The sequence below is a fragment of the Lagopus leucura genome, unplaced genomic scaffold, assembly GCF_019238085.1.
Source record: "Lagopus leucura isolate 7727_CA_CO unplaced genomic scaffold, USGS_WTPT01 Super-Scaffold_100157, whole genome shotgun sequence".
Taxonomy (NCBI): Eukaryota; Metazoa; Chordata; class Aves; order Galliformes; family Phasianidae; genus Lagopus; species Lagopus leucura.
In genome coordinates, this window is record NW_024962334.1 from 37,190,570 (window position 1) to 37,209,570 (window position 19,001).

Here is a 19,001-nt window from a genome sequence, read left to right on the forward strand (position 1 = left end):
TCATCTGGGAAGTCCTTCACTGCTCTTTTAGCACGAGCTACATGCAATCATCGCTTACTAAAAAGCAATTCTCCCTCCAGATTTCTTAGTGGCGATAGAACACAAAAGGTCTTCATTGGGATACAATAAAAGAGCATGTGCATGGGTACACGTGCAGATGTGTGAGATTTCTCCAGCACAGAAATGTACAGTTGAGGTTATAGCGGTGAGGGTTCCATTATAATCCCATTTTCACATGCTTGGAGCTTTCTGAGCTGTATTATTTTGTCACAGAGGCTTACATGTGGCCCCCGGCTCAAAGGTGATATTTTTTTGAGGTTTCGCAAAGCCTATTAATCCACTTTCAAGATCCAGAGGGTAAAGAAACGCTTTTCCTGCCTCCTAGATTCCTGTAGCCATCTTATGGCATTGATTTTTACACAGAACTCTCCGCAGAGTTTAATAGCAATCAGCAGCCTGATGTGCCTTAATGACTTCCTCTGAGCATTCAAAAAATGGCTAAACTTGACAAGCTGAAGCCTTCCGAGGGGCTAGTGCTCACTGAGTAATAGCTCCCAGGTCAGCTCGGGATTATTATTTTAAAGTAATAACAGAATAAAGACATTAAGATTTCCCTGACTTCATAAAAATGTTTTGAAAACTAGTTTTGTCCTCAGAACTGCCTGAGTTCAGAGCTACACGGCTGCTTCTCAGCGGCTGCACGCCAGAGCAGCCCCACTGCTGTAATGCAACTATGGGAAGGAAGGATCCGGCCTCTGTGGGAAATACACAACTGTCAGTCATGGCTTTATTGTCTTCACTAGAAATATACAGACATAAAAACAGGACCCTTAATGTCAGTGCCAGCTATTCAGTACAGCTTGCCAGAGAAAAGCAGCAGGAGAGCATAAGCACCCTGCAGCAGCCAGTGTGAGCAAAAATATGCCAGCAGCTTGCAGATCAGGGTCTTCCAAAATCAAAGTCACACCCTTGTGTTTACTGACCTCTAATCACTGTTTTGTTTTTTTTTCTTCTCATGGATGTAAGTTGGTTTTGGAGCCAAACAAAAATTTAGCTTCCTTAATGACAGGATGCCCAGTGCTTCCTTCCAGTACTTGAAGGGAGCATATAAACAGGAGGAAGAATGACTGTTTACATGGGTGTATAGTGATAGAACAAGGGGGAATGGTTTTAAACTAAGACAGGGGAGATTTAGGTTATGTATTAGAAGGAACTTTTTCACACAGAGGATGGTGAAGCAAGCACTGGCACAGTTGCCCAAGGAGGTTGTGGATGCCCCATCCCTGGAGGCATTCAAGGCCAGGCTGGATGTGGCTCTGGGCAGCCTGGTCTGGTGGTTGGCAACCCTGCACATAGCAGGGAGGTTGAAACTAGATAATCACTGTGATTCTTTTCAACCCAGGCCATTCCATGATTCTATGATTCTATGCTGTTGTATGTATATACAGAGATGAGGTTGGTGAACTAAGGGATTTTTCTTTACCTTGGGTGAATTTTGCTTTTTTTAAGTTTTGATCATGCAGTGAGGGGTGAAGAAACATAACCAAGCAGTGAAAGTAATAGAGATTAATGCTTTAATTTCCTTTTGATTGTATTTTTTCAACAAATCTATCACTTGAGTGGAAGTTCCAGGGCCGTGGCTGCAGAAAGATGCAGCAGCAGGAAGCTGGGACTGTAAGGAGAATCCAGCACTGCCAGTTCTCATGATTTTTATCACTGGTCTCGTGAAACTTGATGGTAGGTTTTAAAGCATCAGCTGCTGATATCAGGGAATGCCAAATTTCTCATTTAAGATGAAGGAATTTTATGGCTATTATTATCACAGATAAAATCCCCAACAATGTAATAAAAGGAAAAAGAAATCTCAGTACTTTCTGTGATATTTTTATTAAGTTTCATATTTTTTTGAGGACTAACGATATCCAAAACTTGGAGTGGATATAGACATTAAGATTTCCCTGACTTCATAAAAATGTTTTGAAAACCAGTTTTGTCCTCAGAACTGCCTGAGTTCAGAGCTACACGGCTGCTTCTCAGCGGCTGCACGCCAGAGCAGCCCCACTGCTGAAATGCAACTATGGGAAGGAAGGATCCCCAACAATGTAATCCCCAGCAATGTAATAAAATCCCCAACAATGTAATAAAAGGAAAAAGAAATCCTCAGTACTTTTTGTGATACTTTTATAAAGTTTCATATTTTTTTGAGGACTAACGATATCCAAAACTTGGAGTGGATGCTCTTAAGAAAGAAAATGACTGTTTCAGTTGGTGGAATAAATTGCCCACAGAGAGAACATAGGGAGGGAACATGCATCATGTAGAACAAGTAAATCACAGAACAGCCCAAAATGTTCTGAAAGTAAATTACGAAACCAAGTAGGTGACTTAGCACAGTACTCCATGCACTGGGACAGGGAATGGCTTTAAACAAAAAGAGGGGAGATTTATGTTGACGTTAGGAAGAAATTTTTTACTCAGAGGGTGGTGAGGCCCTGGCAGTGCTGCCCAGAGAAGCTGTGGGTGCCCCATCCATGGAGGTGCTCAATGCTGGGTTGGATGTGGCCCTGGGCAGCCTGAGCTGCTGGGTAGGAACCCTGCCTGTGGGACAGGGCTTCCAACCCAAACCATTCTATGATTAACTGTACTCTAACAAGAGAAAATTCAGTATTTTGCCTGCCTAATCATTTTTCTTGTATTATAAATGCATTTGGAAACTCATGAGAAAAGAGTTTCTCCCCTACACACACTGTCTACATTGGAAGGAAAATAATGTCCAAACTGAGAAAAGACCTATGACATACACTGGCAACAGAGAAATGTTCTTTAGAAAAAGATATTTTGGAGCCTAAAATCAAGTGAAATCCTGATTCCATGCAAGTAGGGAGAAGTTTTGTCACTGACTTAAAAGAAGCCATAATTTGACCCTACACGCAAAGATGGGGAAGTCCTCCCTGATGCAGACAGAGCAGCCCCAAATCTTTGTGTCATCTGCTTCCACCCAATAATAGCTTTATAGAAGTAAGTTAAGAATGAATAACCTAAAAGCTGCCCAAGGCGGCTCTAAAGTGCTGCCTTCCCTCACTGCACATGAGGAGACAACCATTAGTGCTGCTGCTGCGTGGTTCACAGCTCCTCAGGGGCTGCTGTGCTAGCAGAATGGCCTGGTTTTGTGCTGCAATATGCACACGTTGGAAATTGCTCGCATTTGGATGCTATCGTGCTCGGTTTTGAGTTAGTGCCGTGTCTGTTATAGATTCTTCTCATCACGGATAATATGTCTCTTGTGAGCATGAGTACTATTCTTCATTTTTGTTTGGATAACGCTTCTCTCTGAAAGTCAATAGACTGCATTTATACACAGCAGTATATTGTTTAAAAAAATTAACGGGTAGAAGATTAAGAAACACAAAACAATAGCAAATAATTATTAAACTGCATTACATTTCCACCCAGAAACCTCTACGGACTTTACAAACATTAGTAAATGCATCCTCAGCATACTTCAAAACATGAAGATATTACCCCCTGCAAGGAAACTGAGGCACAGAGATGATGGCTGACTTGCCTAAGATCAATATGGATGAGAGGGTTTGCATCCACAATGCCCTAGCACCCAGTTCTGTATACTTCTTTAGGGTTGGTGGAAAGAGATTTGAATACATGGTGGGAGGACCTTGGTCTTTATTATACCTAATTTTGAGAACCTCCTACCCATTCTGCACAAACACTGAAGCAGAACTTTAACTGCCTTCACTTTGAGTTACTGCAGTTGGAGCTGCAGTGTTGGTCTTCCGAAAAATTCCTAGGGTACTGCTGAACTGCACAGTCAGCTCCTCACTCAGCTGGCATACAACACAAGCTTCAGTAACGTACTTTGGACCAATGACAAACAGCTCCCTTTCTTCAGGTATTTACACTGAAATAATCTGACATTTATTTCAGATGACAAAGAGATGAAGCTGAGATGTGGCAAGGGAGAATATATTTTCCTTTCTATGCTGAGCATATGGGGACAAGTGAAAATTACCCGGTGATTGTCAACTGAGCTGTGGCTACACCTATGAACATGTTTTTAGTTTGCACTGCTGGGGTGGGGGGTAGGAATAACTAAAAAAGGGGATAAGCTACATTGCACTTCATATGGAATACCACAGGGTGAGAGTGTGCATATGGATGATTTCCACGGAGTGAGCGAGGTGCCTGAAGGTCACCATGCAGTAATTTATCTAGCTGCCTAGTGAGGCGAGTTAAAAAAAAAAATAGCCTTCCTGGAAGGAATAACTTACAGTAAGCAGAGGAACTGCTTAGTGCAGACACTTTGCCTGAGCCAGTGTTCAAAGAATCAAAGCCGGGAGGAAAAGGATTTGCCACTAAGTCACTCACTATGTACACATATATTTATATGCATATGGCAGTCTGAAGCTTGCAAGCAGCAGGGGAATCTTACCAATTTCTGCTCACAAATTAGCTATTACATTATCAAAAAAATCTCTACCACTACTTGTGACTATTTATTTACCACAGTCTATATACTGTTTTTACAGCCACTTTAGCTATATCACATTAGAAACCATTGTAGATAAAGATACATGTTACACACTGCTGAAAAAAGCAAGGTTTTCTGCAAATTTCTGCAAAAGTACTGACATAAGGAATCTTGATACTGGAATAAACCTATCTCCTCACGTGTGCTGAATTGTTTTAACTGTACACAAACAACTCCTTAATTGAAATAATAAAAGTACAAAAGCCAGAGCGTGAAGATTGGGCTTTAGGAGACAAAGATTCAAGTCTTAAGTAACACACAAGTATGGTTAATTAAAAATAAAAGTGCAAAAACATACAAATTAAAAATGTAATAGGCAATGGGATAGCCTGATTGCTTGGGAAATGTAAGACTGGCTCTTGGTAGTAAATGTAAGTTTAGTTTGGGGGAGAGCTACTTATGTGGGAAAGGCTGGAGAGCACTGGTTTCTTGAATAATGGCATGCTATGATGGGAAAAAATGAGAAGCAATTTGGGCACTATTAGCAACACTGTTCAAGAGTAATAAGGAACTTGAAAATGATGTCAGAGAGATAAGATAAAGAAGACTATTATACTGTCTGAAGGCCATCATCTAGTATAGCTGTAGAGGGTGAATGAAAATGGAAACCAGTTAGGAACATAATACGATATGCTTATGGTATTTTGTATTTGTGCTGTTAGCAGGTGCAAGTCTATTGGTATCAGTGGAGCTGTCTTCACTTGCTGCTCAACTCACTGTGGTCCTGTATCTGTTTTATATGCCTACACTATAGTGTGCGTGTGCTATTTGAAACAGAAAACTTCAGAAATATATTAGAATTGTGCTAGACTATGTAGAGTGGTTAAAACGTGTACCTGCTCTAAGTGCCTGCCATCTGAAACACAAGGGGATGAACCTGAACTGTCTGCTACAAATGCATATATGGAAGTTTTGGATTTGAGCCCAGATATGAATATACAAATAGATAAAGTTTATAGAATTGTGACGTGAAGTCTCAGGGGTTTCGTGGGAATGCCTAAAAAACACTTCACAACCAGAACATATGCCTTCCATGCTAAGATATCGGATGCCTTTGTCTTCAAAACAAAGGTCATGGAGAAATCTGTGAAAAAGGAGAAATAAAAAAAGGCTTTTACTTAAGAGCTACCTTTGCATTGTTTTCCAGACTTATCTAAAGCTACTCAAATGTAGCAGCCTAGGAATTTGTTTAAGAAGTGTTTTAGCACGGAGGATGTAAGTCTTCCATTTTGCATCTGGCAAAGTGGAGTGATCACTATGGAAATAGGCAGCGTAGTCTACATTTCTGCATGGTGATCAAGCTAAAGCTTTTCCAAATTGCTGATCTGCTTCCCTTGTTACAGATGAATACATTGGAGGAAAGTCGGCAGAAGTTGCCTGGCTTAATGACAGATTGGCACAAGATTCTGCAACGAGACAAACTTTGATTCTTACCCATGCACTTAGCAATTTGTCCTAAAACTCTGTTATTAGGAGCTAAGATTTCAGAGAACAAATGATAAGTTGCATATGGTGTGGTGATACAAATTGAGGTGACAATGGGGATTGAATTTGAATTTTCTACTGTACAGTAAATTACTCTTCAAGCATTTGAAATCCACTGTTGCAAGAAGTAACTAATTTGTATACTGCCATAAACGTATGTCCTAGCTTTCAAGCACTGTTAGCCCTGCACAAGTGAGTCTGTGCTTTTAATTGACTTCAGTGGGACTGTTTATGTGAATAAGATGAGGAAAAATTTGGCTGTAAGGGAGCGTTTCTCAGAGCTCGAGGCTGAATAATCACATGGCTGTGAACAGACCTCTCAATTTTCCCTAGGTTCTCAGCTACCAACTGCCAAAGGAGCATATTAAAAATTAAAAAAAAAAAACAAAACCAAAAAAGAAAGAAAGGAGAGAAATTAGTGTCTTCTTCTCCAGCATGAAACACAGTGGAACAGCCCCAGTGCAAGCCTGTGCTATGTGGGCAGTGTGTCGGTACCCTGGGGGGCTCCTACACCTGGTCCACCCCACAGCCCTGATGGGCTCTATCTGCACATGGGCCACGAGCAGACCACAGTGCAAATGTGCAATAGAGAGAGCTGGTGGAGCACAAAGAAAGGATAAGTCCAGGCTCCCACTCAGTGTGAGGCATCTGTATTTTGAGGAGGCATGGGGCTACTGCAACTCCACATCAGCATGGAGAGCAGCAGACTAGTGCCCCAGTTTCTCCTGCACAACAGCTGGTTAGAGTGCTTCTGGGATGCACGTAGTTTCTTCCAGAAGAAATCATCATGTCAGATGGGTGTCCTTCCATATACACATATACTTTCATATTTTGAGCCATCTAAATTCTTCATTTTACAGCATTACGTAAAATATTTGTAATGTTATTAACATGCAAAATAGGTATAAATAAGGACAATCTTTTTCACTTTAAATGAATAATGATCAACCTCACACAGTTCACAGCCAGCTTTGTGGCTCACAGGGTTTCACTTTACCTCATGTGTGAGACACAATCAGAAATCTGATTTTTTGAAGTTGCTATTTTATAAACCTTTGATATTGCCAACAAAAATCAATTTCCTCCATGGAAGTATAGGACTTGGGAAGGGGGGTTATTCTCACATTTTTGTGAATTCTTACAGAAAAAAAAGAAAATGACCTATGCTCCCAGAAAGTTAGCAGGTGACTTATTAAACGTTTCTCAAATCTCCTTCAGGAAGTTCATTAAAACTCTATTTGGAAATGACCAGGTGCTTGCTTCCCGCAGCGCAACAGGGAAATCTGTCACCCTATTTAAAAAATTGTTTGGTTACTAGGAAAAAAGAAATAATCATTATACCAAGCTGTGTGGTTTTGTGATGGAAAACTGTGGCTTGGTGAGAAAAGTGCCAAGGTCACTGCAATGAAAGACACACAGTGAACTCAGACCTGATTTCACAAGTCAGTGGTGGATGGGGGCCAGGGAAACAAAGTTGTTTCTTTGGTTTGCTTGAAAACACTTTTAAGATCCTGGATAAAAGTAACTCTCTACTTTGAGAGAGTTTTTAGTTTGAAAGAAATTATCAATAGAAAATATTTTATATGTGTAATGAGGATCGCTAATACTGACAAAATTACCTTGTTTGACACTGGATCCTGACCTAAATACTATCGCCAAGTCAACTAACAGGAAAATAGTAGGGCTAAGTGTTTTTCGTTCTTTGTACTGCCAAACCACTGCCTCTTGCAATCAGGATTGATTACAAACACCCAATTAAGAGGCATTTGGAACATGATCTGAACACTAATCCTGTCTCTTTTTCTCTTTATACCTAATTATCAGCCTTAAGATGGGTATTAGCGCTTTAATTAGCAGATTTACTTTAGGAAATCCTATATAAGCTAACAATTCTATATGATATGCATGTACATATGCACAGTCTTAAAGATGTGCATGTAACATGTATGTTTGTGATCAAGTTGTTCCGTATGATTTATGACTAGACATACGCATGTGAGTATTTGTATCCTGTTTTCAGACATAACTTCATCTTTTGGAAATACTACAAAAGAAAATAATTCAATTTGCTTCTATATCAGCTGTCTCTATATCATAACTATCAAATTATGATCTAATGTTATAGCTTGCAGTAAGCTATAATTAAGAAACTAATTTTCAGCAACACGTAGATTTTTATTTTAATTACATTAACAAGGGGGGGGGGGGGGGGGTTGAGGAGGAAAGCAAGATGAGGTTGACTGAAAGCATCTTGAATGGTTCATAGGGCCAATGTCTGCAACTCTGGGTTTCATTTTAGAAAGGACTCAGCCCTCTGTTCTAAATTTGCCTCTCTGTCCACAGAAAAGCTGAAGGATGAGGCTCACGGGAATCTACATTTGACCCTGAAGATTTTCTACTGTCTGAAGGGCATCTGGTTGTAGCACGTCAAGACATAATTTTCCCCACAGTTCACTTAACCGTCTACATTAATATAAACATCTGCATATGATTGTTATTATAATTGTAAAATGCTATGTACTGAGACCCAAATCAAGGCTCTACTGTGCCAGGGATGTACCCACATCCACAGAGTGCAAAACCAGGCTCTGTATCCAGTACCTCTGTTCCTAATGCACACATGCCCAGATGTCCAGGTATGACCAGGTAATTTGGTCATGATTTTCCTAACGTATTTTCCTGCCACTACTCTGAAAGAAAGAATTGTTAACCAGGTTAGCAGTTGAGACTTTCACATGAGTTAATTGCTTGGAAAAACAACAAAAGAATCTGTTTATGGCACTGTGTAATCGCAAAAACAATTTAATTTCCAACTTCTTTAAACTCTTATTTAATCTCTAAAACACAATAAAATAATAGAGCTATCTTTGGATGCTTGCATCTGATAAATGTCTGGAAATACATGCCGAATCTTGTAGCAAGGAGAAAGGACTATGATTCAGAAACTTTACGTAAAGGAAAAATATTATCTGTATGCAACATACACCATCTGTACTGAAACAAGAGTTATTTGCTTTCCTGATTCTAAGCAGGCCCTGGGCTGACCCCCTTACTTGGCACTGTTAGCCTTAAATAGGTATCAAATAATGGTCACCAACAGCACGCTGCCTGAGAAAGCCCTTAATGTGCTTTTATTTAAAGTAGAGAAATGCTCTAAGAGTGCACCCAGAAACAGATGTTAAAAGTCCACTTCAACAACTCTCATCCTAAACTATCTCAGAAGGCCTTTTTCTTGTTTTGGTGGCCAGAACGCTGATCACTTCCACTCCTTTTACAATTTCAAATAATATCTCAATAATCTCAAACAGCTTGATGCTCCTGTTGAAGGAGAGGTTTCTGAGAGAGACCAGGGGTGGAGAAATTGACTCTTTGGCCCTGGTACAGCTTCTCCTGCAGGACAGTGCTGAGATTCACATTCTTCTTGAGATCACATCGAACCTGGCTTCAGCAGTGAGGCCATCAGGTATGTGCCAGCCTCCTCCTGTGAGGTGCTCATGGTGTAAGGGCTGGGTGCTTTGGTTCACTCAAAAGACACACAAGATGTGGGTATCACTTCAGCCACTCTCAGCAGGTGGCAAGTGGACATTCATGTCTGCCTTAGATACCTGGTCCTGAGACAAATGGCTAGAAGAAATGGCACTGGTGCCTAGACAGGCAGAGCAAGCTGCTAAAACCATGTTTCTGGTTGAAAGCTCAGAGGCATTGACTCATTCAGGCTCCTCTACTGAGTTCAGCCATGCTGAAATGGGTGATGAGGCCCTGGCATTGCTGCCCAAAGAAGCTGTAGGTGCCCCATCTCTGGAGGCATTCAAGGCTGGGTTGGATGGGGCCTTGGGCAACCTGAGCTGCAGGAGGGCAGCCCTACCCATGGACAGAATTGGAACTGACATTCTTTAAGGTCCCTTTCAACTCAAACTACTCTGTGATTCTATGATTCTAAAAAATATGGTTCCTGTCTTTCACAGGCCCGAATTAAGCTGCTCTTTTACTATCTCTGCTGCTTAGCTGCCATAATCAGCTGCAGTCACCTCACTGCCTACTGAGTTCAAAAGCTACTGAAGGAGATGAAATTAGGAAGCTCTGATTGACATTTGCCATCAAAATGACTGATACAGTTATAAAACAGTCATACAGGGCCTGTGCTCCACCATTCCTCACAGCCATAAAAAAAAGAAGATACAGCTTTGTGAAAGCGGAGGGCAAAATTCCCCTTGCTTTCAATGATAACAAGACAGCATGGAGTCCAGATCTTGCATTACTCCTGAGGTGCCCTTTGCACAGATTTGGGAGCAATTCAGGGTTGGTAAACCTGGAGTCAGGTCTCAGCCACACCTCTGGGCAGTCAGAATGCAGTTGTAATGTGTGCAGCCTTAGCAGTTCAAAAGACCGTTCCAACATATGCGGTTAAACTGGGTCTCCCAGGACAGCACTGCATAGCCAAAGCAGCTCAGTGCCACCTGGGGCTCAAACTGCCTTTGCACAAGGAAAACATAAACCACAAAGTCTGCCGAAGGCAGCCTGTCACTGTGTGGAGAAATAGGAACCAGGATTTAAACAAAAGTAAATGAAAGCTTAAACTTTGCAGAAACTAAAGCAAGGCTGAGCCATGGCTTGCCTCGCTCCTGTTTATTTTACCAGCCTCAGTTTGTTATGCCTACAGATTTGCAGCATAAATCCATTGACATTATTTAGAAATACAATGGATGGATGAATTTCCAACATCATTAAGGGCTATAGAAGTTTGTAGGGCTACAGTTGCGCTCAGTCTGGCCAGCCTTTCTGCTTGCAGACTCAAGGATCTGCAGGAGCTGCTTTCTTCTACATAAACAAACACAGGTGGGTATTATTTTCTCTGTATTCTATAACTAACTGCAATTTCTACTCAGCCCTAATCTCATCAGTGTACCTAATCCCTGATAAAAGCAGTATAAAGAAAAATTATCTATGACATCTTTCCATCTAAGACACAAATGTTTCCAAAATGGGCAGTTCTTCTGTTCAGACCAGTTCGACAGCACTGTGTACACCTTTTATAATTGTCAAGCAAGAATGATATTTACTCTATACATCTATAAATGATGGCCAATAAAACAACTGTACTGCATGGAGTATATATAAAGACCTTGAAAAGCAATATAGTCAAGTCTGGCAACCAAGTCAATAATTTGTCAGTAAGAAAACCACTTTTGGGCTTTCTCTACCCTGTTCTCCACCTTTCTTAAGCTCTTTTCTTCTGAAGCTTCACATTCATTTTCTTAATGTTTTTAACCTAGTGTCTGTGAAATTTTTATTGCTCCCCAGATAATGACATCTGATCTGAATGTAACCACACACCTCTTTGCTCAGCAACATTTGTCACAAACCATTATAAATTATCATGCTGATAGTGTGCATTGCTGGGAAACCGGAAAAGTTCCATAAATTCAAAATACTGTATCAGTGACATTCTTGTTTATTATCTAGGTATAAAGTTTTACTGGATTCAAGATGGCTACATTTACACAGTAGGCTCCTTCAGTGACACGAGACATATATAGCTTGCTCCAAGTGCTGAAAAGCATTTACCACATGCAACAAACATTGGAGCATTTTAATACTCAGACATATGTTTTGTCTCTTCTATTCATTTTAACCATCTTCCTGACTCCAAAAATGCATGGATGTTATCCATGCTTGCTTGAGAAAAGGCAAAACAGCAAACAAGCTAGCGTTGTCTTAAAGTAAACAGTAATTGCTGTTTCTTTGCCTCCCGAAGAGGAGGCATAACACTCATTAAAGTTAAAAGTTAAAAAGAGACTGTGTATTTTTTCATTATGTGCTAATACTCTTGATAACAATCTGTGGTTGACATGATTGTATGCTTCCCGTTGAGACCTAGTGTTTCCATTATGCTGGTTCAGTAATTCTGGCTAGAAAGTTTTTTGTCAGATGAACTTAGCTTGTGTGAACATATTTCTAATTATTTGCGTATCTTTATTCTTCAGAACTGTGAAAGTTATGAAGTTTTCTGGACTGCCTCCAGAAAAACAGGATTTTTTACCGTGTTTGCTTAAAACAACTCAAATCATCATGAGAAAATCACACACACATGAATTTTACTAGCAGTCATTTGAGAAACACGTATCCATTAAAGCACAGCATAATCATAGGTAAATCAAGAGTATATTTTCAAAATGAATCTCAAACCCTCATGTTCAAAGAGACTCACTGCGAACAGCTTCAGTATAGCTGATACTGAGATTTGCTGCTTTTGATTCTCCTCGGAGAATTGACCTTTCACCAGTTTTACATTTCAATACGCCCAGTCTTCTACACGTGGTGATATTCACTAGTAAGGTAAGGCCTATTGGTTTTCCCATTGACATTACAGACCACAAGAGTAACCTGTCCAAAGTCACACTGTTCCCCTTCCCGGGAGCATGGGTTTTTGTTATTGAAGTTATTTCAACTCTAACTGAGGTATAAGATGCAAGGAACAGCATTATGAAGAGGATTTTGGGAGCTAGGCCAGAAAGTTAATCTTCTCCTCCAGTCCACTTTAATTGTATGGGGCATTTTTGTTCCCAGACAAGAATTCCCCTATCTCTCATTTTCTATCTGCTTTTCATATTTAAGTGCTTATTAATTTCCAGTGCTAAACCTTTCAATAAGCCAGTGTGTAACCTAAATTGCACATTTCGAGATGGCACACTGGGTTGCTAATAAACTAAGAATATTAGGAAATCAAAATGTACTTAGTTGCAAAACCAAAAAAAATCTCATGATATGTTTCACTGCATTAATCATCGCTTGCACCCGGTGTTCGGTAAAAGGAATGTGGATTTTCTAAGCAGACAGTGAAATGTGAAACCACAGAGCTTGTTGACAAATTTCTGTTGCTGAAATCATTTTCTATTATTCTGGTCCTAAGGTTCTTGGCACGAACACAATCCTTCTCAACTTAAAAAGAGCAATTTTAAGTATAAGTGAAGTAGCAGCTGAGTAATTTATCATAGCCTAGAAGATTAGCATTTCAGCATAGACCAAATGACAGTAAAGTCATCACCATCACATGCTGCAAAGACAATGCAAACAGCCCTGTTCAGAGACTCCCTCCCACCCACTGCCATCTCATTACTGCGTTGGACCCCTTTCAGAGGAAGGAATAATGCAAGGGCGAGAGTGGACAATGAATATTGAGAAGGGAGCGATGAAGGGAGGGAGTCAATCTCTTCCCTGGACCTCGTTCAGCTCAGTCTGGCACTATTTAGCACAACACTATGCCACAAAGATTACTTGTTCCTTAAATAATTGTATGCTGTGCACCGTTTTACTGCTGTCAAAGACCACATTGGTTATATAGCATTGGAAGAACATGTATTCTAGCAAGGAACAAAAAAGGGGTTGACACTGGAATATGCCTGATTTAATTTCTCAATCTCTGTCTAAAAGACAAAGAGATACACACACACACGACCATTTTTAAGCATTAGCACCGTTCCACAGAAAGAAAGTAAAACCCATACAAAGAAGACACAAGGAAGTGAATCATGGCCTGAGCACAGCAAATTAAAAATTAAAGAACGGGAAATGAGCGTGTGAACATATGGTGTGAATATGAGCTGCAGCTCCAACATCACAATAAAAATCCATTTTAACAAAGAGTCCGTTTAGTTTTATAGCACAGGGTTTTCCTGCATTATCACTTGAACTGAAATGCTGATACACAAGAGATTACAGAAACAACAACAAAGCAATTAAGTGCCACAATGTATCATTAAAGAACTTCATTTTAAGGGAAATCAATAATGATGTTCTAAGTAATCTATTTATTAAGTAGTAGGAACAGAAACACGCATAGTAAAAATTAAGTGCTTGAATACAGTTGCTCCCTAAGTCCAACAGTCCCACTTCACAGTCCATGACAACCACTCCTGATGATGCTGAGCATCATTTTACAGTACCAGAGGCTGTGGAATATCAAGAACTCTCATGAAATGTCAAACACTAATGGGAACTGAGTTTAATCCCTTCCTGACATGCAGAGAAAATCTTGACTGATAGCATTAATGAACGATGACTCTCTCTTGCAGTTGTCAGAAGGGGCTGAAAACTCCATGATACCCAAGAATTTTTTTAATAGTGAGTTATTAAAATATTTTCGTGAAACAAGTAGGCTGAACTTAGAGGGTATGTTGAAGAGGGGAATGACCTGACTGTGTCTTGCCTTATTCAAGTTAAATGGATCCCACTCAAAGATTTGGGGAAAAGTGGAGAACAATTTTCTGGGAGAGTCCCACTCCTATTATAGATGGTCAATGGAAACGTATGCACAGAATGCCTCAATTTTCCCCTTCCTCCTCCCAAAGAATTACAGCAGAGCAGGAGGAGGAATAAGAGCTATCCTGGCTATAAATCAGCAGCAAAGGGAGAAAAGGGGACGTACAGCTATCGTATCTGCAGCTCACTGCTCCTTAATGGGTGAGAGTAAATACCAGACATTCTGCATTAATAAAAGGAGTTTACAATTTATAGATTGCCCATTTCTGCCACAGGCTATTAGCAGTTGTGGAAATATTAAAAGAAGAGGAAGTATCTCCTAGCTTTTTAGAAACTTATTCAAAAAAGCAAACAGTCAAACGAGCTCAGAACGCCTCATCTTAATTGCACTCCTGTAACACACACCATCACCCACCTGCCTCTTCCACGAGGCAGAGGGAATTCAAACCTATGTCAGATCACCCACAGAAAAGTTGCAAAGACACTTTTCCACCTCCCCCCGGCCGGGCTCAGCGGAACGGAGCCCGCAGCCCCGTGGCAGCGGTGACGACCGGCCCCGGGCACTGCGGTGGGGGGGGACGCGGAGCGCTGCGGAGCGTCGCGGAGGATGGGAGCTGCGCGGAGCTGCGCCGGCAGGTGGCGCCATAGCGCTCCTCAGCGCGGCGGCCGCACTTACTTGCAGTCGCGGTCCTCCAGGTCGAAGTGCGGATTGAAGTTGATCATGATCCGCTGGTAGGGCTCCGGGGCCTGGATCAGCCACTCGCACTTCTGGCTGGGGTGGTAGGACTGGGGGTAGCCGGGGGAGGTGAGGTACCCGGGGCTTAGAATTTTGATCGTGTCGCCGCATTTATCTGTAGTGGAAGGAAAACAGGTTGGCTTGTTTTTGGTACTTCAAGGGGATGACAGCCTTCCTCAAGCAAACTTTTGCTGTGTGCTTGCACAAAGCCATCTCTGCTAAATTTTCTGAAAGGAAGAGGCCTGACTCTCTGCATCCATCCATAAATCCAACATCAGGCACAAGATCCCCCCTTCCTGATCTTTAAAAGCTCTCCCAAGCAAACACTGCCCATACGGTGTTCGACTCTCTCCTCCCAACACTGCTAACACTGGCTCAGGAGGTGTCACAGACCCAATTATCCCCCAAAGTATAATCTCCTTAACGATGAAGTTTTAAGGAAAGCTGTGGGAGGGCAACTAAAAGGAGGCCGCCTGACCTCTGTCCAAATGAGCTTGGTCAGTGTCACTGGGATGGTCCTAGGGATTCCTGCTCCTTGCAGCAGACCCTCCCCTTGCTTATCAGGCCATAAATCTAGGCAGACCAAAATTATCTCTGCTCCTCAAACCCAGGCTGGCAGAGAACAAAGTGGTTTTAGTGAAGCAGAAATCACCCACTATTTATTCCTTCAAGGAAGTTTGTTCATGCTTGGAGGCTGCATCAAAGTAATGGAGCAGAACAACATCCTTCCCCGTTCCCCTCTGCTCCTCCCTCCCCCCCCCCCCCCCCCCCCAATAACAACAAAGGTTTATTTCTAACAGCAAAATAGTTGCAAAAGTTCCTGGAGTGACTGAGCGTGACTGTGAGAAGTATCATGTCATATTTTGGTTCTCTGGGCAGCACTGCCAAGGTTGTGCTTTAGGGCTTATGGCAAAAATAAAGAGACCAATATAAAGACAAGAGGTTCAGTCTACATCGTCACTCACTTCACTGTCCAGTGCAGATTTCTGGTTTCACTTATTTTTCTACTATGGTTTTCTACGCCTGGATGCTCAGAGAAGGAAAACTTTCCCTAAAGAGTGACTGTTTAATTTTGAGCAATAAAATGTGACAGTAAACTACAGACAGGAAGACTATCTGGACTGAAAATGGAGCCTGTATGTCACTACATCCCAATAATGGTACACACAGACTGCACTGCTGTATCTTATACACATTCTGCAAAAGCAAAATGGCATTCCTTACTCTCAGCATGAATTTATGAATGTACAGGATTTTACTGTAGAAAAACCAGGTCAAATGGAAATGAATGAGGAAGAACACATCAAAAATGCATTAAGCTGCACGCTTTGTAGAGAATATTTGCCATAAATTAAGAGAGGAGGGGATGATACATATGCAGCTGTGTGGTCAAGAACCAGATATTGCTAAGCACGCTGCTGGGAATGGCTATCTTGTTATTTATTTCCGCCTTGCCGTTGCAGAACAGCCTGTTTCCCCTGACCAGAACAAAAGGCGCTGCGGCTCAGAGCTCAAAGCTGTCACTGGTGATCTCGCTAATCCGCCGCCTGGGCTCCGGGGAACCCTGCCTTTTCCTCCCTCTGTAAGCACCCTTGGAAAGTGATCCCGTCTCATTAAGCCCACTCCAGCCCTGCAAACAACATGGCAGGGTCTGGCATCTGCTAAAACGCCTGAAATAAAGCAGCGCTGCTCCCATTCACTCGACAGAGTCAGTTTGGAGGACGCTGAGGTGGACTCACTACCACCAGCGCTGTTTAATCTGCGACTTCTGGGAAAGTGACAGAGTAATAAGATAATGTGCCCTGCTCGGCTCCGCGGCTCTGCGCAATCTCTCTCACACTTGATTAAGAAGAGTAGTTTCTAATGACTTCGGACCATTAGTTCTAAATAAGGTTAATGAATTAATTTAGCAGACACCAGCGCTGGATGTAGGTGAAGTTGGCATCGGTGGGTGAGAGGGAGGTTATCGTCTCTGTGTCTGGGGCAGGGTCCCGCGCCCATCGCTCACAGCAGACGGAGGCTTCTGCCCAGCACCTTCTTCCAAAGGCCAAGGAGAGGACAGCCCTGAAGCCGCGGGGCTGGAGCACCCCTGGGTGATGTGGGAGCAGCACCCCTCACCTGGGCCAGGGGCACCACCAGAGCACCCCCTGACACCTCCGCTCCTGTGCCTCTGTGTCGGGAGGCGGCTCCCCCAGTTAAACTCAGCCTCCTCCAAACGCTGCGAAGGAGATGAACTCCCGTCATAAACCACGAGGCTTTAATGCTCTCTCTTCCGCTCGCGGTCTCTTATTAAAACAATATACCAGCGCAGAGCGGAGTGTGCTCTCTTCTTTTAATTACTTTGATTGAAACCCCAGCCAGGCTAAAGTAAATATTTGATAATTAGTTAATAATAATTGCTCGGGATTTGTCGGGAAAGGCAAACTCGCAGGAGCTGCTCGCTGTGTGGGAGCGGAACGTCAGCGCTCCCACAGCCGGAGCGTTTTGAGAAATGCATCAGGCAGTGACAGACACATCCGCGGTGCCCGGGCATTGTTCGGGGAAAGAGGAGCGCGGTGCTTTCAATTTGTTGTGTTTGCAGGGGATGCCTGACAGTAAACCAACTGCATCGGTCATCTGTTACGGGATTTCTCTCCTAAAAGAGTATTTGAGCCTTCGTGGGGCGGCTCAGCCCACCCCTCTCCCCTCCCCCTCGGGCACTGCGTGAGTTGTACACAAACTGCGCACCTCGGGAAGGGGTGGGCTGAGTGCTGTGACACCCGCAGGTACACGGACAGCCCGAAACGGGCAAGGCACTCCGACACCTTTCGCTTTGGGGAAAGAAAGGGCGAGGAAGAGCCTTTCGCCTTCAGCGTTCATTACCTTTGAGATACCGAAGGCGAGACTTATTTAATTGCCGATGGGAGGAAACGCTATTAAGATAACTGTCTATCCTGATCTTGTGAGAACGAGCAGCCTGCTCGGTGCGAGCACCCCAAAGAGCTCAGAAGGCAATGCCCGGCCCGGAGGTACCGGGGGAGGACCGCACCGCTCCCGTCCCCCGGCGGAAAGTTCCCGGGGGGGAAGTGGCTCGGAGCGGCCCCACTGCGCGCCCTCCGCTCCCGCAACCCCGGAGCCGCCCCCCAGGCTCAGAACCGCCGTCCCCGCGACACTCACCGCTTCTCAGAGCCCTGGCGAGAGTGAAGGTGAGGGCTGCGCAGTGCAGGAGAAGTCCCCAATCCATTTTCCCTTCCGAGAGCGGGGAAAAGACAAAAATGTGAAGAAAAAAAAAATGCCCTCCACGCACAACTCTTCCTAGGTCTTAAATCCTCCGGCCGGAGTCGGGAGCAGAAGGCACGGTCCGTATGGGCAGTCCCGGGAGCAGAGCGAGGTTGGCCGCCCGCTCTGAGCCTCAGCTCGCCCGCATCCTGGCGTTCAGCTCTGGCTCCCTCTGCCTTTCCCCACACTTGTTCCCGCTTCGGGCGCCGCTGCCCCGGCCATTCCCAGAGAGACTAGAAAGCCAAACGAAAACGAGGAGGAAAAAAAAAAGAAAAAGAAAAACAAACAGACAAACAAGACAGACAAAAATCCTGGCGGCTGCTGCTGGCACCTCGGGAGCGCTCTGCCGGGGCGGGCTGCGGGGCGGCTCTGCGGAGGGGAGAGAAGGGAGGAGAGCGGCGGTGAGCGGGGACAAGCGCCGGAGTTCGGCAAAGTGCTTTCTCGAGCCCTCCCCGCTCCGCTCTGATCCGCGGCGCGGATCCCGCGGGGTCGGCGGCCCCGGAGCAGCGGTACCCAGCGGTGCCCGGCGGTGCCCTGCGGGGCTGGGACTCGGGTTGGGGCGGCGGCGCCCCGCACTCACCTGCCCGGCGGGGAGCGAGCGAGGGAGCGCGGCGCTGCCGCGGAGAGTGCCGGCCGGGAAAGGGAAGCGCCCGGGCGGCTCCTGCTCGCAGCCTGAGGAAGAGGAGCGCAACTCAGCGGCAATAAGAGAGGCCGAGG

The 19,001-nt window shown here is 43.7% G+C and overlaps 1 protein-coding gene across 2 annotated transcripts in view; it reads right to left on the reverse strand.

The window, feature by feature from the left end:
• Nucleotides 1–18,719, reverse strand: part of NRP1 (neuropilin 1) — a 109,177-nt gene extending 90,458 nt beyond the window's left edge. The window contains exons 1-2 of one of the 2 annotated variants that reach the window (XM_042888156.1): nucleotides 18,183–18,719; nucleotides 14,967–15,141 (exon numbers count right to left, since the gene is read on the reverse strand). In XM_042888156.1, the coding sequence (XP_042744090.1) occupies nucleotides 14,967–15,141; nucleotides 18,183–18,249 (242 nt within the window). In that variant the 5' untranslated portion in view covers nucleotides 18,250–18,719. The remainder of the gene's footprint in view (nucleotides 1–14,966; nucleotides 15,142–18,182) is intronic. The other variant, XM_042888157.1, reaches the window with a different exon arrangement.
• Nucleotides 18,720–19,001: the final 282 nt, after the last annotated feature.